Source organism: Trichomycterus rosablanca, chromosome 6 (assembly GCF_030014385.1).
Source record: "Trichomycterus rosablanca isolate fTriRos1 chromosome 6, fTriRos1.hap1, whole genome shotgun sequence".
Taxonomy (NCBI): Eukaryota; Metazoa; Chordata; class Actinopteri; order Siluriformes; family Trichomycteridae; genus Trichomycterus; species Trichomycterus rosablanca.
Window position 1 is genome coordinate 32,411,307 of NC_085993.1, and position 27,135 is coordinate 32,438,441.

The 27,135-nt window shown below is 38.7% G+C and overlaps 1 protein-coding gene across 1 annotated transcript in view; it reads left to right on the forward strand.

The window, feature by feature from the left end:
- Window positions 1-27,135, forward strand: part of dock9b (dedicator of cytokinesis 9b) — a 134,765-nt gene that overhangs the window by 24,326 nt on the left and 83,304 nt on the right. Inside the window, exons 2-7 of the mRNA XM_062997678.1 lie at window positions 5,839-5,955; window positions 13,514-13,603; window positions 17,666-17,748; window positions 19,602-19,671; window positions 24,746-24,841; window positions 25,970-26,104. Coding sequence (XP_062853748.1) covers window positions 5,839-5,955; window positions 13,514-13,603; window positions 17,666-17,748; window positions 19,602-19,671; window positions 24,746-24,841; window positions 25,970-26,104 — 591 coding nt within the window. The remainder of the gene's footprint in view (window positions 1-5,838; window positions 5,956-13,513; window positions 13,604-17,665; window positions 17,749-19,601; window positions 19,672-24,745; window positions 24,842-25,969; window positions 26,105-27,135) is intronic.

Below are 27,135 nucleotides of genomic sequence, written 5' to 3' on the forward strand. Positions count from 1 at the left end.
CAAGACGTAGCTCAAGACGTAGCTCAAGACGTAGCTTGATGAATGTACATACAACATGGGTGAACTCATTAGACATGCCACAAAGATTACAATGGGATAATCTATAGAGCTTTGTACAGATCTTAAAAAGTAAAAAAAATGCTAGGCTCTAAGATTATATGTATATAAACAGGGTACATGGAACAGTGGTTTCTTTGCCAGGACTGAAAAGAAACCCTAAACTGTTACCACATGCTATGAGTAAGAAACTGCTGGAACTTGTCACTGTCCACAGTCAAGTGACTTTTACATTGTTGTGGGAAAAAGAAAAACTTTGTGTGACTAGCATTAAGTCATTAGTTACGTTTTAAGGAGAGTTTTCTTGCGCTGCATCCTTGAAATGCAATGCAGCTCATGAAAATATAAAGCTTATTTGATTGTAAATTCTGACCCAGTATTTCAGGCTTGTACAGCCCTCAGACTGGCTCTGTTTGTTTAACTGCAGGAAGTGTGTTTAAGTGGGATGCAGTGTGGGTGTATGTATGTAGAAAAGTGGTAAAGCAGTATTTATATGGGTTTTTGTAAAATTAAACATTTAAAGTAAACAAACAGTCCGCAGTCCTCCGTACCCTCCCGTAATTTACCCTTTCTTCCCACACCGTTTTGAGTTTAATTAGATCTGTGTTTTTCTATTCCTCCTCATTGCAGAGAGTAATATGTTCGTAGCAACTTTTGTTTATCATAGCAACTTTTGTTTATCACACTAACTTCTGGTGGGCTTCTTGTTTCTGACACAGACACTTTGTCTTCTATATCTCACAAACAACAACCTTATCTTTGACGTTCGACAGTTGTAATTGGTAGAAAAGTCTGTACCTTTTGTTTTATTGCCTGTTTATTATAAATTCCCCAAAACGCAATTATGCTAGCTTAAACAGTCTATTATCTGCTATATTTTAATTTAATGAATAAATAATTGACCACACAAAAGCTGGGATCTCAAATACATTGTATCGAATCTCAGCTCTGCCTACCGGCTAAGGCTGAGCGGCCACATTCAGATATGTGTGTGACTAAGCCGGCTAGAGTCTCTCTCTCATGACTGGTGCAATTACGACCTCTGCTGGCTGATTGATGGCACCTGCACAAAGATGAGAAAAGAGTGCTCTCAGGGTGTGTCCTCTCCGTACACAACGCTGAGCTGCACTGCACTCGTCAAAGTGCAGGTGATAAAATGCATACGGCATGCTGCCCACGTGTCGGAGGGGGCGTGGGTTAGCTTCGTTCTCCTCAATCAGAGCAGGGATCGGCATTGGTGGAGAGGAAGCATGACGCAATCTGGCAATTGGACGGGAGAAAAAAGGGAGAAAAAGGGGATAAAATGCATAAAGAAAATACACACACACATATATACGTATATATATATATATATATATATATATATAAACCAAAAAAATTTTAAGCGAACATAAAACCAAATGTATGTAAAAAATTAATTTAAATCTATGAAATAAGAGTTACAAATAAACTGAAATTAAAAGTTTATGTAGCAAATTACTACAGAATACTAAAATAACCTTACAACAAATTGTGAGCCATAGTCACATGCTTGGTCTGTTAGGTAACGTCAGACATGTTCACAACAAAAATAAAAAAGAAATTAATAATAAAAATAGAGCAAATGTAAAATTTTAAGTTATATTTATCTGATTAATGCATCTCGTCGAAAATATCATTCTAGGGCGCTGAAAAAATGAGCAAACACCAATAGTTTTGATTAAACTTTATGTTGACTTAATCGTCAGTTTCTATAGATAAATCAAATGTATAGCTTTTCTGATATATCACCAAGATGAAAGCTCTTGAACATTGTCAGTTTAATACTAGTCCAATACTAACAGCAATTTAGTAGCTGGGCTGCCTATAATAGTTACACAGATTGTCACCTGTATTATGGTGGATGGGTTTTAAGACGGTATGTGTATTGTCAGCATTACACACATTAAAGCAAAATACATTTTGAGTATGTTGTTAAGTTGGAAGCATATAATTTATTTTACATAATTATTGTATATGTTAGTAATAAAACACTTGATTTTAATGAAGAGGTAAGGTATCTACATAATTTTTGCATATAGTATGTGTTAAATGAATAAGGCTTAAGTTCTCTTGACCACATGGTATAATTCAGTTATTGATTAGAATTGGATAGAGTAACATGACTCTGGGTTAAAAATCAGGGTGTTAAAATCTAAATAAAGTGCAAGGTTAGACTTTCTAACCATACTTAGGGAAAAATGTGAGTCTTCAGTTGGTACAGAAAACAGCCTCGAATGATGCCTGCCTTGACTCTTGAGGAAGGGGTGAAGACAAGTCACAAATTGGTTTTAAAGATACACGGTACAGAATGGGGTGCTTTAAAAAAAAAAAAGGTCGGTGCTCATCCATTTTTGCTTTGTAAGCAGCGTTAAGTTTAACTTTAGTCTTCATAAAATGACCAAACAATTAAATGTAAAATGTGGCAGTAATATGTAACAGTAACTTGAACATAAATGACATGATCAGAGCCTGTTTATACTAAGATGGTTGGTAGCTGGAAGTCTATAACCAGATGGGACTAACTAAACAGCTTAATCGTAATCCAAAGATGCAGCTGGTATGTCAAAGCTGTTCCAGACAAGATTAGTTAATGTAATAAGGAAGGCAGAATCACAACTTAATTATAGAACATGAGGCAAACACCTCTAATGTTATTTCTACATGCAGTCTGTTTCCTGTCAGAACAGCAGCTTTGTGCTGGTGTATGTCTTTACCTGCAATAGCTGCTCCTTCATACATTCATTTATTCTTGCTAACGGCTTTTTTCCAAAGTCGCAGTGGGTCCACCACCTTGCACCACACAACTTGGTCACTCACACCAAGGGGGAATTTAGAGCTTCCAGATTACATAATAGCCTCTATTTTTGTATGATTTAATATGTTGAAATACAAAGGTGAGTATTATTAAATTCAATTAAAAAAAACTAGAAAGAGGGGTTTTGCACTGTAATTTATTGTAATACACAAAATCCAGCTATACCTTACCTTCATTTTATAGACAAATGATCTTTAATTGATCTGAAGAATGTTTTGAAAGACAGAGGAAATCCTTGTTCCTTTAATAGCAGCAAGTCGGACAGTTTTTGATGGAGCAAAGCATCTTTACCCCACCATACTACCACAAGCAGACTGTTGGTAGAATAGTTTTACACTGAAATGCTCTATTAGACTTTTGACTAGATATGATGAAACACTGGTGTCCAAAAAGTTTAAATTCAACTCTTGAAACACCATTATTTTAAAAGGATGGGGGTCATTTATTTACTTTTAAAAATAACTGTCAAACATACATACCTTTGCTAGGTCCATAGACAGTAGACTTTTTTAGAATCTCAGCGTTACTATCGGCCAGATACTATCTGATCAGATTATTACTACCTTGCGTCCAGTTTTTCCTGGTGGAAGCAGTCCCTTTAAATCCATTTTTGCAAAGTCTTAAAAACCTTGAACCCTGATCTTAGCTAGGTCTAAAGACAATGGCTTTAACTCTTACTTAGTGGAGTCCCAGAGCATACACATGGCTTTGTAAACCATTACAGACTACACCATCAGCCATAACATTATGCCCACCTCCTTGTTTCTACACTCCCTGTCCATTTTATCAGCTCCACTTACCATATAGAAGCACTTTGTAGTTCTACAATTACTAACTGTAGTCCATCTATTTCTCTACATATCTTTTTAACCTGTTTTCATTCTGTTCTTCAATGGTCAGGACCCCCACAGGACCACTACAGAGCAGGTATTATTTAGGTGGTGGATCATTCTCAGCACTGCAGTGACACTGACATGGTGGTGGTGTGTTAGTGTGTGTTGTGCTGGTATGAGTGGATCAGACACAGCAGCGGTGCTGGAGTTTTTAAATACCATGTCCACTCTATTAGACACTCCTACCTAGTTGGTCCACCTTGTAAATGTAAAGTCAGAGACGATCACTCATCTATTGCTGCTGTTTGAGTTGGTCATCTTCTAGACCTTTGTCATTGGTCACAGGATGCTGCCTATGGGGTGCTGTTGGCTGGATATTTTTGTTTGGTGGACTATTCTCAGTCCAGCAGTGACCGTGAGTGTTTATAAACTCCAGCAGCGCTGCTGTGTCTTATCCACTCATACCAGCACAACACACACTAACACACCACCACCATGTCATCGTCACTGCAGTGCTGAGTGACCCACCACCCAAATAATACTTGATCTGTATTGGTCCTGTGGGGGTCCTGTCAGCATGAAAGGGGGCTAACAAAGTATGTAGAGAAACAGATGGACTTCAGTCAGTAATTGTAGAACTACAAAGTGCTTCTATATGGTAAGTGGAGCTGAAACAAGGAAGTGGTTTTAATGTTATGGCTGATCAGTGTATATTTTTACAAGATCCATATCACAGTTTTTATGGAATTTTTTTAGAGTGTGACATAGTTCATGTAGAATTGAATATGATTAAAATCGGTTCACAGTACAATTACCAAATCTAAAAGCCCCATCTTACAAACATTCTATAGATCATTTTGTAGAGCACTCTGTGTGTGTGTGTGTGTGTGTGTGTGTGTGTGTGTGTGTGTGTGTGTGTGTGTGTGTGTGTGTGTGTGTGAGTGAGTGTGTGTGTGAGTGCGTTCCTTTCTCCCAGGAGATCTTTTTTTGTAATGGAGACACCCTCATTACTGTATCTAGCTATGAGGTCACACTAGAGATCATCTTTGTTTCTATTGGATAGCAGCAGCAGTCTCTGCTGGATTTAACCAATCACAGAGCCCAGCTGGAAGCTTATGAGCTCACTGTGCCTGGTACAATTAAACACAATACTCATTCATGTATATCTGTCTTTATGTAGGTCGTTCTTTATTTTCCTCACTCTTACTCATACACACACACACACACACACATACACTCACAGCTTGTTTAGTCATCTTGATGCATAATCAGATCATGAGGCAGCACTATGGCACAGCATGCAGGATCATCACCAGGATTCTAGGTTTGAAACTTGACTCCAATCACGCTCTGTGATGACTTTCGGAAGTTCGCCCTGTGTATTAAAACAGTGAACAGGCAAATGGATGTAATAATACCTGCATCATTATTGTAACAAATTATATGGTAACCTAAAGTGTTAAGTAAACCCTCCTTTTTCCTTTTAACAGTGAACTAAAGCATCCACAGTCATTTTGTGTTGTTCGAAAAGCCACTTTGTAAAAGTATTAAACAAATGTATATTTTTGTACTGACAGCCTAATTTATATCATTGATGTTGCTTTTGTATAAAAATCAAGCTGGATTGAGACATCTCAAGATCTAGGTTCTCAGATGATGCAGTAGTCAGTTACACTAGCCCACCACCGCTGAGACCAAGGTCGAATCTCAGCTGTGCTATCAGCCAGCTGGGCATCTACACAGACACGATTGGCTATGTCTGAGGTTGGGTGACTTACAGTACTGTGACAGTATACAGACACATATTGTCTAAGCAACTGGGAGTTAATGGCCTTGCTCAAGGGCAACCTGGCAATGGTGGGGCTTGAACCAGCGACCTTTCGATTACTAGTACACAAATTATAAACAAATTATTAACAAGGCAGGCACCTCCTCAGTTTAACAGCAGTGGTGTAGTGAATAACAATGATGACAGTGCTCAGTTTAATGAAAAATAAAGTGGAATTAAGTTTACTGGCTGCTCCTTGGACCGGTTGGCTCCTAATGTATGGTGTAAAATATGGTGTAAAACACAATGGCTTATGGTGTACGGCTTTTATTTGTTTTTTACAGACTAAGCCAAAGGTTATCGAGCCATTGGACTATGAAAGTGTGTTGGTGCAGAGGAAGACTCAGATCCTTAGTGACGTCCTACGGGACATGCTGCAGTTCCCTATTGATGACTTCCAGGTGAGAATTGCTTTTTATTTTTTTTGATTAACAGTCATGGCCAAAAATAAAAATTATGTGCATTTTCAAATTAATACTTAGCACACTATTCGGAAACAATACCTGAAATCTACACCACTCACTGTCGATTTTATCAGCTCCACTTACCATATAGAAGCACTTTGTAGTTCTACAATTACTGTCTGCAGTCCATCTGTTACTCTACATACATTTTTAGCCTGCTTTCACCCTGTTTTTCAATGGTCAGGACTCAATGGCTCAGGACCACTACAGAGTAGGTATTATTTGGGTGGTGGTTGATTCTCAGCACTGCAGTGACACTGACATGGTGGTGGTGTGTTAGTGTGTGTTGTACTGGTATGAGTGGATCAGACAGAGCAAAGCTGATGGAGTTTTTAAACACCTCACTGTCACTGCTGGACTGAGAATAGTTCACTAACCAAAAATATCCAGCCAACAGCGCCCCGTAGGCAGCGTACTGTGACCACTGATGAAGATCTATAAGAGGACCAACTCAAACAGCAGCAATAGCTGAGCGATCGTCTCTGACTTTACATCTACAAGGTGGACCAACTAGGTAGAAGTGTATAATAGAAAGGACAGTGAGTGGACACGGTATTTAAAAACTCAAGCAGCCCTGCTGTGTCTGATCCACTCGTACCAGCACAACACACACTAACACACCACCACCATGTCATTGTCACTGCAGTGCTGAGAATCATCCACCACCTAAATAATACCCGCTCTGTAGTGGTCCTGACCATTTGAAGAACAGGGTGAAAGCAGGCTAAAAAGGTATGGAGAGAAATAGATGGACTACAGTCAGTAATTGTAGAACTACAAAGTGTTCTATATGGTAAGTGGAGCTGATAAAATGGACAGTGAGTGTAGAAACAAGGAGGTGGTTTTAATGTTATGACTGATCGGTGTATTTGTGAGTGCTTTTCCAGTGGATCCAAATTAGCTTGGGTCATTGTCCTACTGGAAGACCACTGGATTAAAAGAAAATTTTTTATCCAGTGCCAATAGCAGAAAAGTCAATCTACAACATCTGTAAACATCCATCATGTTTGTTTTTGTATTTTTGTCTCATCTGCACATGGGATTTACTCTCAGAAGCATTGTGACTTCCTTAGGCAAGTTCTGGCAAACTCTCGTTTATGTTATTTTATGTATCTAAGCATAAGGGTCCTCCTATCATACCGTTTTATTCAGATGATAATGTATAGTGTGAGAAGACACTGTTGTACCCTGTATCTGCTGGTCAGCTTGAAATTAGGGGTGATTGAGGTTTTTTTTCCACAGTTTGAATAATCCTACAGTGCAATCTTCTATCAGTTTTTCTTTTATGTCCATGTCCAGGGAGGTCAAGCAATGTGAACACACGAACATAAGTTTCCTTGAAGATGGACTTGTAGCCTTGCACAATTTTGGTTCTCACATCCTTGAACAAGCCTTGGTTCTTCTTTCTTTTTTCCATGCTCAGTGTGGTACAGTGTATAACAAAAGTGAGTACACCCCTCACATTTCTGCAGATATTTAAGTATATCTTTTCATGGGACAACACTGACAAAATGACACTTTGACACAATGAAAAGTAGTCTGTGTGCAGCTTATATAACAGTGTAAATTTATTCTTCCCTCAAAATAACTCAATATACAGCCATTAATGTCTAAACCACCCGCAACAAAAGTGAGTACACCCCTAAGAGACTACACCCCTAAATGTCCAAATTGAGCACTGCTTGTCATTTTCCCTCCAAAATGTCATGTGATTTGTTAGTGTTACTAGGTCTCAGGTGTGCATAGGGAGCAGGTGTGTTTAATTTAGTAGTACAGCTCTCACACTCTCTCATACTGGTCACTGAAAGTTCCAACATGGCACCTCATGGCAAAGAACTCTCTGAGGATCTTAAAAGACGAATTGTTGCACTACATGAAGATGGCCAAGGCTACAAGAAGATTGCCAACACCCTGAAACTGAGCTGCAGCACAGTGGCCAAGATCATCCAGCGTTTTAAAAGAGCAGGGTCCACTCAGAACAGACCTCGCGTTGGTCGTCCAAAGAAGCTGAGTGCACGTGCTCAGCGTCACATCCAACTGCTGTCTTTGAAAGATAGGCGCAGGAGTGCTGTCAGCATTGCTGCAGAGATTGAAAAGGTGGGGGGGGTCAGCCTGTCAGTGCTCAGACCATACGCCGCACACTACATCAAATTGGTCTGCATGGCTGTCACCCCAGAAGGAAGCCTCTTCTGAAGTCTCTACACAAGAAAGCCCGCAAACAGTTTGCTGAAGACATGTCAACAAAGGACATGGATTACTGGAACCATGTCCTATGGTCTGATGAGACCAAGATTAATTTGTTTGGTTCAGATGGTCTCAAGCATGGTGAGGAGTACAAAGATAAGTGTGTCATGCCTACAGTCAAGCATGGTGGTGGGAATGCCATGGTCTGGGGCGGCATGAGTGCAGCAGGTGTTGGGGAGTTACATTTCATTGAGGGACACATGAACTCCAATATGTACTGTGAAATACTGAAGCAGAGCATGATCCCCTCCCTCCGGAAACTGGGTCGCAGGGCAGTGTTCCAGCATGATAATGACCCCAAACACACCTCTAAGACGACCACTGCTTTATTGAAGAGGCTGAGGGTAAAGGTGATGGACTGGCCAAGCATGTCTCCAGACCTAAACCCAATAGAACATCTTTGGGGCATCCTCAAGCGGAAGGTGGAGGAGCGCAAAGTCTCGAATATCCGCCAGCTCCGTGATGTCGTCATGGAAGAGTGGAAAAGCATTCCAGTGGCAACCTGTGAAGCTCTGGTAAACTCCATGCCCAGGAGAGTTAAGGCAGTTCTGGGAAATAATGGTGGCCACACAAAATATTGACACTTCAGGAACTTTCACTAAGGGGTGTACTCACTTTTGTTGCGGGTGGTTTAGACATTAATGGCTGTATATTGAGTTATTTTGAAGGAATAATAAATTTACACTGTTATATAAGCTGCACACAGACTACTTTTCATTGTGTCAAAGTGTCATTTTGTCAGTGTTGTCCCATGAAAAGAAAGTAAGTAAGAAAGGAAGTAGTTGTACAAATTCCATTAATAGCCACATATATGCATCAATCCAAAGCTCTAAATGTAATTATGTCATGTGAGCTGATCTTCTCTGACACAATATGACCAAACCAGTGGCGGCTGCTGGTCTTTCAAAGAGGGGAAGCTCATTGTCGGCTTACATCATAAAATTTGTCAATTTATTTATATATAAATGTATAAATTCTCCCCTTTGTTAGTTTTCAAGAAAATGGCATTAAATGGGTTGCAGTTTGTCTTCCGACTTCACTCGCAAAATCCGCGATGGTACTGAAGCTCCCAGCGACAGCTGTCAATCAAAACGGGATTCAGCCTTTCGACTGATCCTCCAATCATCTTGCAGAAGCTCAGTGTCCAGACAAAATCGTGGCATTTATCCAATGACCGGCGAGTTTCGAAGTCCCGCCCATGCAGTCCCATAGAAGCAAAGAGACGCTCAGCGTCTGCGGGTAAATGCATTGACGCTCCGGGAATGTATGAGTTAAGGTAACAAAATCGAGTCGATTTGTGATAAGTAGCTGATTCTGAATGAACTCGTCTTCAAGATGAACGTGTTCTAACGCATTTGTAGTCAATGAAATGTTAACACAACTGTACATATTTGACCATTAAATTTTTGACATTTTAGGGGAAGCTAAGCTGAGCTTCCCTTGCAGTCTTAGAGAAATCGCCACTGGACCAAACAGACTTGATTAGCATGTTAGAAACCCCATTTTAAACCCAATGCCATTAATATAGAATTCTCTTTACTCCTTTGTGGCTGTAACTGCCTATATGGTCAAAGATGCATTTGAGAGGTCAGGTACTGATGTTCCATGATTTTTTCAACGACTAATTCCTACATCTCTTCTTTTATCAGTCATTTAGTTCCTTGCTGTGCCTTTTCCTATTCTATACTTGCATACGTCCAAATATTCATCTGTATTCTTAATTTGTCTATCCTTTTACTTTTTATCCATCCATCCAGCCAGTCATCCATTCATCTATCCATCCACCTCTATCAATCTGTTTTTATTACATTCTGCTGTTTTTCATCTTTTCATTTATTCTATTTCTTTATTGGTCTATTCATCAATAAATAATGCCTTCTTGATCTTTTTTGGAATACTTACTTTACTATAATTGCTTATAGTTAATTGCTTACGTTACCAAAATTGAGTATGTGTTATTTTATGGATCTATGCTGCAGATCATTCAGTATTTTTATAAGGCTGACAGCAGTAAGCTTTAATGATAAAGCACAGTAAGTCCTTTCATTGGTTTTATTGGTTTTTAAGAGGAAGCTGTGTAATGCCAACACTTAAAAATGCAATTGTATGCTATTAGTTGGTTGCAGCTAATTTAGGACATTAAAGCTTGGTGCATACAGTGTCAATTCTGATACAGCAAAAGCCAGATCTCGGAGGGAATCTATGCACCCACTGCTCTGTTAATGTACAAGATTGGCTGTCTGAATGCTGCTTATATTACTGTTATTAAACACATTGGGAATTATTAGGTTTTATTTGTGTGAAGTGACTGTTAATGAACTCAGATTATAACTCTTATTAGAATCATCCCTAAGATCATAGGATATTGCACAGAATTTGAGGTTTATTTGTTATTAATATTATTACTGAAATTTATAGGTATATTTAATTGACTAGAAATACACAGTAACAGCTTTGTGAATATTTTAGGTAACTGTTACTGTGGGTCCTGACCCCAAGGTTGAGAACTGCTGCCTTAAATTGGGCTAAATAGCTATAAACATAATTTTAATGTTGGGCTAATGATAGTAACATTTACATTTTTATATACTCCATACTGGATTATCTGTCTGTTTAAATCCAGCTGTGTTGTATCATTACATTTAAATCTGTAAAATCTGGCACAACCAGGCTTCCTATTATATAACTATGCAGGGTGGGATACTTTGGAAAACCGGTGTCACTTAACACAGTCCACCACTGCATTAAGAAATGCAACCTAAAACTACATTACACAAACCTTAGTTAACATTAACATTAATTTTATGCCACAAGTTCTCTGGGTACCAATTTATCTCAGATGGACCAAAAACAGTGGAAACTTGTGCTTTGCTCTTATTAGTTTATTTTTAGCTTACTTTTTGAAAAAACAGATGTCAAGTTATCTGTGCCAAAACCTAAAAGGACAATTCAGACTGTTATCTGTGAAAGGTGCAAAGGCCAACATTTGGAATGGTATTGGGGTAGATCAGTGCCCATGGCCTCATTATACACACACTACAACATCATGCCCTTGGAGACCCAGAGTGTATGTGTGCTTGACTGGCCTGCCTGCAGTCCAGATTTGTCTCCTATTGAAAATGTAAGGCAAATCATACAAAGGTGGAATTAACAATTAGTGTCCTTAGTTTCCAAACCATTAAAAAGTGTAATTAATAGGAAAGCTGATGGAACACAGTGGTAGACATGCCTCTGGTTAAATTCCAATAAATATTTACAAAGTACATTTAAGTTGTTGAGTGAAAACGTCTTTTCATCATGTCTTTTTAATAATTTAATACATTTTGCAAAATGTCTAACATTTCCAGAAATGGAATCTGCTTTTGTCATCACACTCTTTCTGGGTGGAATGGATCACAGTTAAGCTTTAACAGCTTTTGTGTTCTGCTGAACCAGATTTGCTTTTTCTATATTTAAAACATTACTGCAGACATCCCCATATCTTTTGAGAATAAGCTTTACCCTCAGCCATTTTCTGCTTTATCAATTACTCACACAGCTGTTTAGCTTATAGCTGAAAGCAGGCCAGTCAGTACCTCTTTAATGCATTAACTTGATACTTATATACTTATAAAATACCGTGGTCTCACACACTCGCTCTCACTCTCCATCTCTCACACACACATTTTCCCCATTAACAGCTTAATACTTTACCCCACCCAGAAATGCAGCAGTGAAAGAGCTCCTGAGAGTCTTCATAGTTTTCAGCACTTATAAAACCATCAACACACACACACACACACACACACACACACACACAGCACTGAGCCCAATCTCAGCCCAGTTATGTTAGGGATGACATAGTCTATTCAAAGGAGGATTGCTCTGTAATCTATTTATGTGTTAAAAATGTACAATTTAATGTCTATCTAATATTGAACATGCAAACAGAAAATCTCTTATTCACAAATGTATTCAGACCCCTTGATGTACCACTTCAAATTGTGTTCAGGCACACCCTTTTTGCTTCAATTATCCACCTACTGCAGTTGGAATTGATTGGATATCATTTGGAAATGCCCACATCTGAGTCTACAATACATACTGCAATGTCAGGACAAAGACCAAGCCAAGAAGTCAAAGAAACTGTCTTTAAATGTCCAGCATGAGACAACCTTGAACCTTCTTACGAGTTTATCATCTGGTCAAACTAGGCATCAAATTTGGCAAATTAGGCAAGAAGGGCCTTGGTCAGGGAAGTAAGAAATAACGATTACTCTACAAAATCTTTAAACTCTAATAACTATAAATTATTATAGTATTTAAAACTTTAAATACTGTGCGAAGATAGAAAAACCTGTTGGATGGACAGCTATCTTGGCAGCATTTAATAAATCAGGCCTTAATGGCAGAGTTGCAACATGGAAGCCACTTTAAGCAATAGTCCGCAAAGATAAAAAAAATCTGTAGAAAAATCTTAAACATGCAGTGAATTCATTATGACCTAAGAATATAATATCACAGGCGCCGAGATGGCGCAGCGGGATATTCTGCTAGCACACCAGCGCAGAGACTCTGAACTCCTCGGTTCGAAACTCGACGTTGCCACTGGTCAGCTGGGCGCCATCTAGAGGGCATAATTGCCAGTGCCTGCAGGGCGGGATGACCAGACTATGTGGGTGTGGTCTTCAAATGCTGCGTAAAAGGACCCTGACTGGCAGATAGAGAGGCTCCTGTGCAGAGTGCATAGGTGACAAAGGGTTCCGCTAAGGGTTGCGCACGGGTTGGAGGAGGCGTGAGCAGCAATAAAAACACCTCGACTGCAATCAGGGATCCCCCAGCAGCAGAAGACAAATTGACTACGCTAAATTGGGAGAAAATGCATAAATAAAATAGGAAAAAAATATAGTATCCCAGTGAATACGGTAGTCATTGATAACAACTTTAAAAAGTTTATAAACACTAAAGCATGAAGTAATCTATCTAAGTCTTGTAATCCTATATACGGTTATTGATAATAATACGGTTTTTATTGCTTGATTTGAAGTTTTTATTTCACTTATTAATTTCACTTATTTTAATTTGTAATTAACCATATATTTCTTCATAACCTTTTTACCCATCCTAATAATTTCTAATCATTTCGGAGCTGACTATAACTATATAAAATTGTGTACAATACAAAAATTAAAGTAAAAATGTCAATGTTTAAATAGTCTGTCACTTTTGATATATTTGCTTTGATCTAAATGTTTGAAATATGTGTGTGTAGATGTCCACTGTGAAGCGGCAGGGCAGAACTCTGTACCCCACTGTCCCAGAGGGAGCAGAGAACACAGCCTCCAGTCTGTTTGTTCAAGAGGTAAGAGAACCTGTTTACATTCACTCACAACTTAGTTTCTAATCAGGCATTAGGCGACACTAAATGCATCCATTCCTAAACCATATGCTTTTTTTATTAGCTATATCTGCCTTTGGTTATAACTCTTCTTAGTTATGTTTTCTACGAGATTTTAGAGTGTTACCATGAATATTTGTGACCATTCAGTCAAAAGCCTATATGTGGTGACACTGATATTAAATAAGTGTTCAGTGGTGTTGAGGTCAGTACTTCCTCCACATCAACCTTGCCAACCACGTCTTTATAGACCCCCTTTTATTCACACAGGGACAGTAATGATGTTATAGAACCTGTTTATTTCCACTTTCAACCTAGTTTCCAATCAGACTGGCATTAGATGACACTAAATGCAACAACAGTTCCCATAAAAAAAATCTAATATACTGATGTGTAATTAAATAATGTGAAGTGAACTTAGATGTTTTGCAGTCAGAGCTTGAAATAAAGACATACTTACCTTCTAAATGATACATATGGCCAACAGTATGTGGAACCATGACCATGAGCTTGTTGGGTGTCCATTCCTAAACCATAGGCTTCTTTATTGGCTATAACTGCCTTTGGTTATAACTCTTCTTAGTTATGTTTTCTATAAGATTTTAGAGTGTTACCATGAATATTTGTGACCATTCAGTCAAGCGCATTTATGAGGTGATTTTAGATAAGTGTTCAGTGGTGTTGAGGTCGGGACTTTGTGCAGGTTGATGGGGTTCCTCCACACCAACCTTGCAAACCATTTCTTTTTGGACCCCCTTCCGTTCACACCAGGACAGTAATGATGTAATAGAACATGTTTAAGTCCACTTGCAACTTAGTTTCCAATCAGACTGACCAGGAGGTTATTGGGCATCCATTCCTAAACCATAGGCTTCTTTATTGACTATAACTGTCTTTGGGTATACTGTAACTCCTCTTACTCTTCTTTTCTTTACACACTTTAGAGTGTGTCTGTAAATATTTGTAATCATTCATTCAAGATAATTTATGTGGGGAGACACTGACATTAAATAAGTCATCACACATAGTTGAAATTTAGTTTGTCCAAAAGTTGTTTTTGAGTTGAGTTGTTGAGTAGTGCTGAGGTTAGGACTTTGTGCAGGCTGATGGGGTTCCTCCACACCAACCTTGCCAACCATGTATTTTTGGACCCTCTCCCGTTCACACATGGACAGTAATGCTGTACTAGGAAAAAGCCTTATCCAAACAAAGTTGGAAGCACACTGTTTATTTTATATAATTGATTTCATACACCTGTTAGCAATGGCTGTGGCTAATACATCCAAAATAATTAAGTAGAAAGAGTGACATAGCCAAATAATGTATTTCCACATAGAAAGGGACTTGGCTGAGCATAAAATAATATTTTCCTTTTGTAATTCTGATAAGATCAGCATGAGCAGTTGCAGCATGCACAGCTGGCCCAAAGCCAGACAGTTATTTAGGCATCATTCAAAGAGTCAAACATCTGTGTGAACCACACTATCGTCCTTCATCATTTAGCATGGTCTCTTAAAAATGAGGTATAATAAGAAATTGCTTATAAGAACCTAACAGATCACTCTGTTTTTTTGGAAAATCAAGTTAACATTAAACATCAACATTTGAGGTGATGTAATAGTCTGGGATTAGTGCACATCAGTGTAGATGGCAATAAAAAGTAAACATCAGTCAGCAAAGTGTTTACAATGAATTTAAGCCAGCAGTTATAGCTGATTCTGATTGTAATGTTTTTGTAATAAGAATAATGCTAGCTTATTGTGGTCATAAATAAAGACCGGAGATGGAGATTTATTTAAATACTTAATAAGATGGATTGCAAAATCCAACCTCTCTGCTAATAGTATTTGGAAATAGTTCGAAAGGGACTTTGCTTTTCTGAGTAAGTGCTAAGTGCTGAATTCTTGTTTGCCGAAAAAGCAAACAATCTGAAATCTATCCTTTTCAGCAAAAGAACCCTCCAGCCTACTTGCCTTAAATGCCTGAAGTGTAATTACGGTTGCCACTCGAGCAGAAAATCACATTTAGTTCTAAAGTCTGACTAAAAGCACTCCAGAGACCTTGGGAAAACATTTTTAAATGTTGTGCTAATAAAGCTGTTGTGTATTAAGCCTTGTCTGTGTGTGTGTGTGTGTTCATGTGCTGTAGTTAAAATGTTACTCATGTAAGCTACATTTACATATATGACCAAAAGTAAAGAATGTGGACACCCCCACCAATAAGAATATGGATAATTTAGGGGCGATGGAATGCCCTGGTTATGTCATGTATACATATACACTTGTACAGTACATTAAAGTACTTTTCAGCCTCTTGAAGAGTTGGGGTCTGAGCACAGGGGCAGCCAATGTTAGGGCCTTGCTCAAGAGCCCAACAGTGGTTGCATAAGAGAGCTGGGATTCGAACCCACAAACTTCCAGTTGGTAACCCACAGCTCTAACCACTAGGCTACCTCTTCCTACCTTAAATTCAATTATTAAGTTTCAGCTGCACGGTATGAATAATATACACCGATCAGCTATAACATTAAAACCACCTCCTTGTTTCTACACTCACTGTCCATTTTATCAGCTCCACTTACCATATAGAAGCACTTTGTAGTTCTACAATTACTGACTGTAGTTCATCTTTTTTAGCCTGTTCTTCAATGGTCAGGACCCCCACAGGACCACCACAGAGTAGGTATTATTTGGGTGTTGGATCATTCTCAGCACTGCAGTGACACTGACATGGTGGTGGTTAGTGTTAGTGTGGGTTGCACCTGAGGTGGTTGACTCATGATTGACTCTTAAGTATACAGTTCTCTGTGAGAGTCGACGGTGACGGGTAAAAACAGAGTCCACCAACTGCATGTGTGTCAGATGGAGTTGCAATCAGGAATTGAAAACAAATAGATTGTGGGAAGGAAAAGGATAAGTCATAGATCAGGGTGAGGATATAAAACAATATCTAAGGTTTTAATTGATCCTAGGACCACAGTGGCCTTAATATTCCTGAAATGGAAGAAGCTTGGCACAATTTCGAACCTTCCTAGAGTTGGCTGACCAAATTGGGCACCTGGACAAAAAGGGAGTTAAAGTCAGGGAGGTCAAAAAATCCAACAGTCACTCTGAATGAGCTCCAAAGTTCCAGTGTGGAGACAAAAGAACCTGTTGGACAGACAACCGTCTCTGCAGCGCTTCATAAATCAGGTCTTAATAGCAGAGTGGCAAGAAGAAAGCTGTTGGGTAAAAGCCGAATAACAGCCTGTAAAAGCTCAGGCAATGTGAAAAAAAAGGTTCCATGGTCTGATGACATAAAAATTGACTCCTTGGACAGAACAGCGAGCACTATATTTGTCAAAAACAGGCACTGCTTATCTCCTGGCTAATACCACCCCTAATTGAAACAGGTAGACCACTGTGAATTAAATAATGATTAAATTCAGCCAAATACAGGAACATCCCTAAAGAAAACCTCTTCCAATCTCGGTGACCTGAAGAATACAATCAAACAACACTGGAGTGGCTTTTGGAGCAAGTGTCTGAATGTCCTTGGGTGGCTTAGCAAGGGCCCATGAGTTAAACCCAATTGAACACTTGTGGAGAGACCTGAAGATGGCTGTTCACAGATGTTTGGCACCCAGTCTGACTAAGCTTGAAAGGATCTGCTTGGAATAAACTGACCAAATCCAGGTGGACAAAGCTTGTAGAGATTTATCCAAGAGGACCTGCAGCTCTAAATTCTATTGTAGGGCCTTCTAGAAGTTACCTGTGTACATTATCATGGGTGATTAAGTGTAGATTAATGGTTAATAAATGCAAACATCTGGACAGATTTCGTTTCAGCATAAGGTGTCTCAGACTACTGTTTTATGTACTTTGTATTGTGTATTCATATTAGCCTCTTTAATGTGGACACAAACAACTCACCAGTTTACATAAATCATAATCACTAACAAGAATTTAAAAAGCCTGCTCCAAATTATAGAATTATCGAAATTATAGACTCTGCGATAACTGTACATTTTTATTTTATTCCCCACAGTGCATCAAGACATACAACTCAGACGGGCATGTGATAACCTACAAGTATGAGGACTATTCTGGAGACTTCCGCCAGCTTCCCAAGTAAGAGTTTGAGGATTACCTCAATCAGTACACCTGATTAAGTCCCTAATTTTTATGATCCCAAATAATAACTGCAGATTTAAATGCTAAACTATGTACTGTCACATGTGTCAAATTCAAGGCCCAATCCGGACCGCCACGTCATTTTATGTGGCGAGAGCTTAAAAGACGTATGATTGTCTTAAAATACACTGTAAAATCGTACATAAACTGCATCTCCCACAATGCATGCCTATTTTGTAACCTGCAAAGTGACTGCATTCCGCCACTAGATGGCAGTGTTTCCACATCAGCATATTTACAAATAATCCCAAAATGTACAAGAAGAGAAAACTGAAGCAGAAGGAGGTAATTTAATGAAAGATGGGAAAGTAAAAACAAGTTTGTGCTTCAAGAAGAAAAACCAGTACGTCTCTTGTGTTATGAGGCCGTGTCTGTGGTAAAGGAGTACAATATAAATGCAGATATACATTATAAATATACAATATAAATTTGGCATTTTGACACCAAACACAGAATTTAGCCTCCAAGAAAACAACAAATTGTCCAAGACTTAAAAGGCAGACTGCAATCACAGAAGGATACGTTACAATCGGCCCTTTGAGTGCCAAGATAATGTAGATGTGGCCCTTGGTGAAAATGAGTTTGACATCCTTGGTGTATCCTACTGTCCCTATGTCTGCATCCTAAATCACATACCACAAAACTTTTGTAGCCTACATTTAGTAACTTGTATACTATATTGTTTTCTGTTTATTAAGTGGTTTAAAACATAAGTTATAACCACAGCCATGTGTAGTTGTGTTCATTCAGACACAAATACACAATTATAATTATTTTAGCTTTAAAAAAAATCCACTGTCTGTACTTTTTATGTAGAACTTGGAAAGAGAACCCACAAGTGGCCAACACATGTGAGAGAGCATGCCAAGAATCTGCAAATGCCAAGAGTATTTCATCACTGTTAAATCATTTCATGTGTTATTTAATGGTTTTGATCATTGACATCTTAGTCTTCCACTATGAACAGGTGGACAGCAGTCTACTGCATACTCAGTGCTCAAACAGAATATTGCCAAAAGTATCTACCCAATTCCAAATAGGAATTGTACATTAATTCCTAATTTTATGCCTTCTGAAGACAGGCAGATTAAGACCAGGAGTCTAAAACAAACATTGCTGTAATGACTGGGTTCAAATGGACTATTAAACAAAGGTTTAGTTATTTATGACTAATGGTTGAAATTTGCTACTTTGCTATTAACTGCATTGTATAACAATTTAAAAACAACATATGCACAATTCAAATATATTTAGGGATTTAACCATCTACAGTCCATGAAATTATTTAACAACTTAAAGAATTAAGAGAAATCTCTGTGTGTAGAGGGCAAGGCTAGAAACTACAACTGAACGAACAGCACTCCATGCAAAACCAACATGCCTCTGTTTTGAAAAACCCTTGGCAATAAATTGATTTTGTCACTGCATCTAGAAATAAAAGTTAGGATGCTACTAAAGCAAAAGCCATGAATACTTACTTTTTTGAGAAAATATTGAAGTAAGAATTAACAATACATTACAGTTGTTTTATTTGTAATACTTGCAGGTGATTATATTATGTATTGTGTAAATATAAACTAATTAAAAGTAGTTTTTATTAAAAATAAAATACAAAATTCGTATTGTATATTGTCAGTAAAATAGTTGAAGAATGAAGAGAATTAGCACATCACATATTCTTGTTTTTGTTGCATCTTACAAAATATCCTTTTCAGGAAGTACAGGTTTGTATTTGTTGACAACTCATGTACTGTTTCTGACCTTTCATCTCTGTGGTTTCTGTTTTACAGTAAAGTTTCTCGACCAGAGAAGCTGCCCACACATGTGTTTGAGGTTGATGAGGATGTTGATAAGGATGAGGTATGTAAACGTCAATTAGAAACTGTAATTAAACAGCTAATGGAGAAAAAGCAAAGAAACATTTCTTAATCCCCAAGGCAGGAGGCTAAATCATACTCTTTTTTTTGTGCATTTTTCCACCAATTTTCCTGTCAAGTTTCCAATCTATTTGTATCCAATTACCCGATTGAATTATGCTTCCTCTCTACTGATGTTGACCTCCACTGTGACTGATGAGAGCCGAGACTGACACACATCCCCTCCAACACGTGTGCAGTGTCCGACTGCATCTTTTCACCTGCACAAAGCGAGTTGTGGATCAGCTTCCATATGTGGATCAGCTTTGTGTATGGAGAGCCACACCCTGATCCTCTTTATCCCTCGTCTCTGTGCAGGCACCATCAATCAGCCAGCAGAGGTTGTAACTGCATCATTTATGAGGAGCTCTCCGGCATCCCCATTGAACAACAGCCAATCGTTGTTCGTGTGGGCCTGCCGGATGAGCTTTTAGCCTCTGTTGGTCATGCTGGATAACAATCTTTTCTAGCTTTTATGTTATGTATAGCTGAAAGTAAACACAAAAAACTAAATCCTTACTAACCTTGTGACTAACAGTTAAGTCTCATACAGTACTAGTACTGAGAACAATAATTTTTTACTTTTCTGATTACCTCAGTTATTGCATATAGAGTGGGGCCAAAAAGTATTTAGTCAGCCACTGATTGTGCAAGTTCTCCTACTTAGAAATATGAGAGAGGTCTGTAATTTTCATCATAGGTACACTTCAACTATGAGAGACAAAATGAGAAAAAAAAATCCAGGAAATCACATTGTAGGATTTTTAAAGAATTTATTTGTAAATTATGGTGGAAAATAAGTATTTGGTCAATAACAAAAGTTCAACTTAATACTTTGTAACATAACCTTTGTTGGCAATGACAGAGGTGAAACGTTTCCTGTAAGTCTTCACCAGGTTTGCACACACTGTAGCTGGTATTTTGGCCCATTCCTCCATGCAGATCTCCTCTAGAGCAGTGATGTTTTGGGGCTGTCGCTGGGCAACACGGACTTTCAACTCCCTCCACAAATTTTCTATGGGGTTGAGGTCTGGAGACTGGCTAGGCCACTCCAGGACCTTGAAATGCTTTTTACGGAGCCACTCCTTCGTTGCCCGAGCGGTGTGTTTGGGATCACTGTCATGCTGGAAGACCCAGCCACGTTCCATCTTCAATGCTCTCACTGATGGAAGAAGGTTTTGGCTTAAAATCTCACGATACATGGCCCCGTTCATTCTTCCCTTAACACGGATCAGTCGTCCTGTCCCCTTTGCAGAAAAACAGCCCCAAAGCATGATGTTTCCACCCCCATGCTTCACAGTAGGTATGGTGTTCTTGGGTTCTTCTTCTTCCTCCAAACACGACGAGTTGAGTTTTTACCAAAAAGTTCCATTTTGGTTTCATCTGACCACATGATATTCTCCCAATCCTCTTCTGGATCATCCATATGCTCTCTGGCAAACTTCAGACGGGCCTGGACATGTACTGGCTTAAGCAGGGGGACACGCCTGGCACTGCAGGATTTGAGTCCCTCTCGGCGTAGTGTGTTACTGATGGTAGCCTTTGTTACTTTGGTCCCAGCTCTCTGCAGGTCATTCATCGGGTCCCTCCGTGTAGTTCTGGGATTTTTGCTCACCGTTCTTATGATCATTTTGACCCCACGGGATGAGATCTTGACCCCAAGGGAGATTATCAATGGTCTTGTATGTCTTCCATTTTCTTACAATTGCTCCCACAGTTGATTTATTCACACCAACCTGCTTGCCTATTGTAGATTCACTCTTCCCCGCCTGGTGCAGGTCTACAATTTTCTTCTTGGTGTCCTTCGACAGCTCTTTGGTCTTGGCCATGGTTGAGTTTGGAGTCTGACTGTTTGAGGCTGTGGACAGGTGTCTTTTATACAGATAACGAGGTCAAACAGGTGCCATTAATACAGGTAACGAGTGGAGGACAGAAGAGCTTCTTAAAGAAGAAGTTACAGGTCTGTGAGAGCCAGAAATCTTGCTTGTTTGTTATTGACCAAATACTTATTTTTCACCATAATTTACAATTAAATTCTTTAAAAATCCTACAATATGATTTCCTGGATTTTTTTTTCTCACTTTGTCTCTCATAGTTGAAGTGTACCTATGATGAAAATTACAGACCTCTCTCATCTTTCTAAGTAGGAGAACTTGCACAATCAGTGGCTGACTAAATACTTTTTGACCCCACTGTACACTGATCAGCCATAACATTAAACCCACATCCTTGTTTCTACACTCACTGTCCATTTAATTAGCTCCACTTACCATATAGGAGCACTTTGTAATTCTACAATTACTGACTGTAGTCCATCTGTTTCTCTGCATGCTTTGTTAGCCCCCTTTCATGCTGTTCTTCAATGGTCAGGACCCCCACAGGACCTCTACAGAGCAGGTATTATTTAGGTGGTGGATCATTCTCAGCACTACAGTGACTCTGACATGGTGGTGGTGTAGAAGTGTGTGTTGTGCTGGTATGAGTGGATCAGACACAGCAGCGCTGCTGGAGTTTTTAAATACCATGTCCACTCACTGTCCACTCAATTAGACACTCCTACCTAGTTGGTCCACCTTGTAGATGTAAAGTCAGAGATGATCGATCATCTATTGCTGCTGTTTGAGTTGGTCATCTTCTAAACCTTCATCAGTGGTTACAGGATGTTTTTGGTTGGTAGACTATTCTTAGTCCAGCAGTGACAGTGAGGTTTTTAAAAACTCCACTCATACCAGCACAACACACACTAACACACCACCACCATGTCAGTGGCACTGCAGTGCTGAAAATGACCCACCACCCAAATAATACCTGCTCTGCGGTGGTCCTGGGAGAGTCCTGTCCATTGAAGAACAGCATGAAAGGGGGCTAACAAAGCATGCAGAGAAATAGATGGACTACAGTCAGTAATTGTAGAACTACAAAGTGCTCCTATATGATATGTGGAGCTGATAAAATGGACAGTGTGTGTAGAAACAAGGAGGTAGTTTTAATGTTATGGCTGATCAGTGTAGTTCAGACTGATTTATGATCATCATACTAAACATGATTTTACACAAAGTGAATTTAATTAAATACATTTGGAAAAACATAACATTATTATTTTTAAAGGGGGCGTCAATCCACTTTCTGCACATGCTACAACAGCATCATACTAAAAGACTGCATGTGCTAGACAGACTTGTCTTTAATTGAAAACATGTGGAACATTATAAAGCACAATACTTACAGAAAATACACTTTCACAACAACAGCAACAAGTGTCCTCAGTTTCCCCCAAAATCCCCCTAAACATTGTTAAAAGGAATGGGGAAGTAACAGTGTGGTAAACATGCCCCTGCGCCAACTTTTTTGGAACATGTTGCACATGAGGCTAAATTGTACTTATTTTGTACTGTGTAGATTTGATTGGTCATGGTAAACGAAAGACAATCTAAGTTAAATACATTTGGATACAAATAAAGGCTATTTACGGCTGTATATAAAGGCCAGACTTGAGTTTAGACAGTCCTGTAAAACCTAAATCTTAATCAGTTTGAACCTTGCTTTTTAGAACCAGTCTTCTGTAAGTGTTTTAATAATGCTATGGCAGAGCCTATTACATTTCAGAGCGGAAGTCTGACAAGTATTAAAAGCAATGTCTAAGCTTCAAGGAATTTACAGGAACTTCTAGGAACTACAGTAAAAGTAATTTATTTAAAAAGGGATAGCGTGGTAAATTGACACGGAATGGTTGATATTTTTACAGCTTACAACTTACATAAAAACTGCAGGTGTCACTGGCATCAGCTTAGGTCTGTGTTTTACTAGCACACTGGGGTCCTCTGTGATGTAATGCGCGTGTGTGCATAAAGGCTGAGCTTTTTTGCACATTTGTGTACAATGGCTGTGTGTCAAACAGCTTTGACCACTTTGTATCCTTCCTAAACACTGTTAATTAATTTCAGTTGAGGGAGTGATCTTGTAAACAAAGTATTTATATCTGAGAGAAAATGTAAAGCTCAACACATACTGCTACTAGAGGTGATTTTTGAGCAGTACCTACTGTGTTATATACAATATCACAATACCCTTTATGTTATATATGCTGCATGGCCAAAAAAAAATGTTACTTAAACAACTATGATAAATATTGAACCCCATGGTTGTGAAAAGGATGTTACTGTGTTTCAGGAGGTTCAAATTATTGGCTAGCTGGAAAAATGCTGGTGAACCTTCACATCTTGAATGACTGTGGTCAGAGATCACTTGAATGCTTTGTTAAGACAAATCACAAAAATTACCAGTAGAACCCATGACTATGTTCAAACATTGAAAGATTAGAAAGGTCTCTTGTAGTCCTTTGTAATTATTGTACTCTTTTTTTTTTTTTTTTCACTGTGCATATTATATTGTTTTGCACTTTTGTTTTGTGTTGCACCCTGGTCCTAGAGGAACATTGTTTCATTTCATTATGTACTTGAATATAGCTGAAATGACAAAAAAGGCTTTCTTGAACTCTTGATTTCCACATGCACAATGTGGCAAGGACTCAAAGAGTGATTGGGATTAAACAGCTGTGTGGTCATAAGAAAACCAATTGTTAGTGAGATTAATAAGGAAAAAAGAAATAGATACAGGTCAGCTGACTACCTAAATGTACTAAATGACCAGGTTATCCCATCAATGTATTGATACCACAGAGTGTCCTTAACCCCATTGAAAGTCTTTAAGATGTGCTAAAGAAACTTTACCTGAGTGGTTTGAGTCTCTCGTCTTCAGTATAAGATTTTAACCAAAAATACATGCAGTGTATAAGCAATACAATGGCTAATGCACGCCATAATCAAAGCGATCCAGCAAAATATTAAAGTGTGTGACTTTTTGACTAGGCAGTGAAGGTGTGTTATGGTTTTAATTTGACAGAATTGCTTCGAAGTGCTTAGACATTATATAGATTTTTTACTCAGTACTGGAAACATGTGGTAGATGCAGGTGTGGAGTATGTCTGTAGGAAATTGGTTCTTCTCTTGTTTCTGTAGGATTCATCATCTCTGGGCTCTCAGAAAGGTGGTGTGTCCAAACAGGGCTGGCTTTACAAAGGAAACATGAATAGTGCCATTAGTGTCACAATGAGGGTGAGTAATCACATTGTAAATGTTATGTTATAGGGGATTTCCTGGCACACTATATGGAGTATCAGGACACCCCTTCTTATTATTGAATTCATTTCTTTCAGCCACAACAATTGCTAACAGATGTAACAACTCATAATAAATAAAAGGCAAATAATGCTTCCAACTCTATAACAACAGTTTAAGGAAGGCTCTTTCCTGTTTCTACATGACTGTGTCCATGTGCACAAAGTAAGGTCTATAAGGACATGAAGAAAGGTTTTAGGAAATTCCAATAGCCTGCACAGAGCTCTGACTTCAGCCCCACTGAACAGCTTTGGAATAAACTGGGTCATTAATTTAGGTTTTCTTCACCAACATCAGTGCCCAGCCATACAAATGCTCTTTTAACGGAATAGGCACAAGAAATCCCACAGACATACTTTAAAGTCTTGTGAGAAGTCTTCACAGAAGACCCCTTACATAGGGGTAACTCTGATTTTATTACCATTTGTTTTTAAAATTAGATGTCCAACAAGCTTATGGACAGGTGTCCAAAAACTTTTGGAATGGCTTGTTGATACAAGGGCATTTCCTATTTGTACATATTTTAATAAAGGCAATGTCTTTAGATCTGGTTTTTAATTCAACAACAGTTCAGATGCATTTTTAATAATATTTATTAAAGGTCCTCTCTCATTTTGGCAGTTGTCAAAAGATCAGTCTCTGTGAATAAAAATAATCACAGGATTTGGACCACAAACATCTGAACAATCAGGGGGAAGGTGCATATCTATTTGCCTGTCCATCATGTTGCGTTTTATTTCAGAAATCTGCCCTCTATGCAGTAGCATTTAGGGATTTTAGTCTTGGTAGCCTTGCATTTTGGAGGTATGGCTTTGGACAGAACTCTGAATGGTTTGTGGTTGTATTTTAAGTTTTAAAACACCATGTTTCCTCTTTCATCCAGATATCTTTAATGGTTTGTGCAAAGTGTCTAAAAAGTGTATAGCTGTATAGCTCAATTTCCCATGTTTCCTATCTTTTCTAAATTTATATTTAGAAAGAATCTTCTTGTTGTTGTATGTTTGTTGTTTATATGTAACACGCTTTCTCTCTTGTTCCTCTTTCTCATTTCCTCTCTTTCTCAAGTCTTTTAAGAGGAGATATTTTCAGTTGGCGCAGCTGGGGGACGGATCATACAATCTGAACTTCTATAAGGATGACAAGATCTCCAAGGAGCCCAAAGGGACCATCTTTCTTGACTCATGTATGGGGGTTGTCCAGGTAATTGTCCCTGTGAACTATTAAGCTTCATGAAGAAATAGAATATGAATATACTGTAGAAAATAAAGTCAATGGGAGAAAAAAAAAGCGTGACATAGTGATGATGATGGGCACAAGCAGCCAGCGGTCTATTACAGCACCAAATGTCATGCTTCCCTATAGTCATGTGACACTGTAGTCTCTTTAAATGAATTTAAACTATTAAAAACAATAAATATATATAGTAGTTGCCATTATCTTTCAATAAAGAAGTTGTAAAAAGTTGTAAATCTTCCCAGAGTGATACACCTGCTAAAATTACAATAATAAAAGTCACAAAAGGTCTGAAAACTAGTCTCAGCCAAGGCTTCATCACTCCACTACATAAAAAATTGGATGTATTCTAGAGCAGCATGGAGGAAACCACTGTTAACAAAGAGATACACACATGCATGCCCAATAATTTAACAAAGCCACATGGATTATTCTAAAACATTTGGTTGCCCCATATGAACATTCATTCATTCATTGTCTGTTTTACCACGGCTTTATTCTGGTCAGTGTCATGGTGAGTGAGGTCGAAAACACCCCAGACAGATCGCCAGTCCTGGTCACACCTATGGCATTTCTTCTATACCTAGGGAGACTTTGGTTGCTCCAGTTAATCTGACTGCTTATCTTTGGACTGTGGAAGGTAACCAGAGCACCCAGAAACCCATGCGGACATGGGGAGAACAATCAAACTCCACACCGAAAGGACCCTGACATCCCCACCTGGGAATTGAACCCAGGATCTTCTTGCTGTGAGGCGACAGTGCTACCCACCGAGCCACAATGCCGCTCCTATATAACAATACAAATCAACTTTAGAATTTTTTGGACATCAAGGATCTCATTTTTTCTGGCAAAAAGCAAACAAAGCATATTAAAGTAGAAACGTTATACCAACAGTCAGACATAACAGTGGTGGACCAGGAGTGTATACCAAAGCAGGTAGCACTGAATTTCTTACTCCACATTCACCATGTATAATCTTCACTGCTTCTTGTGCT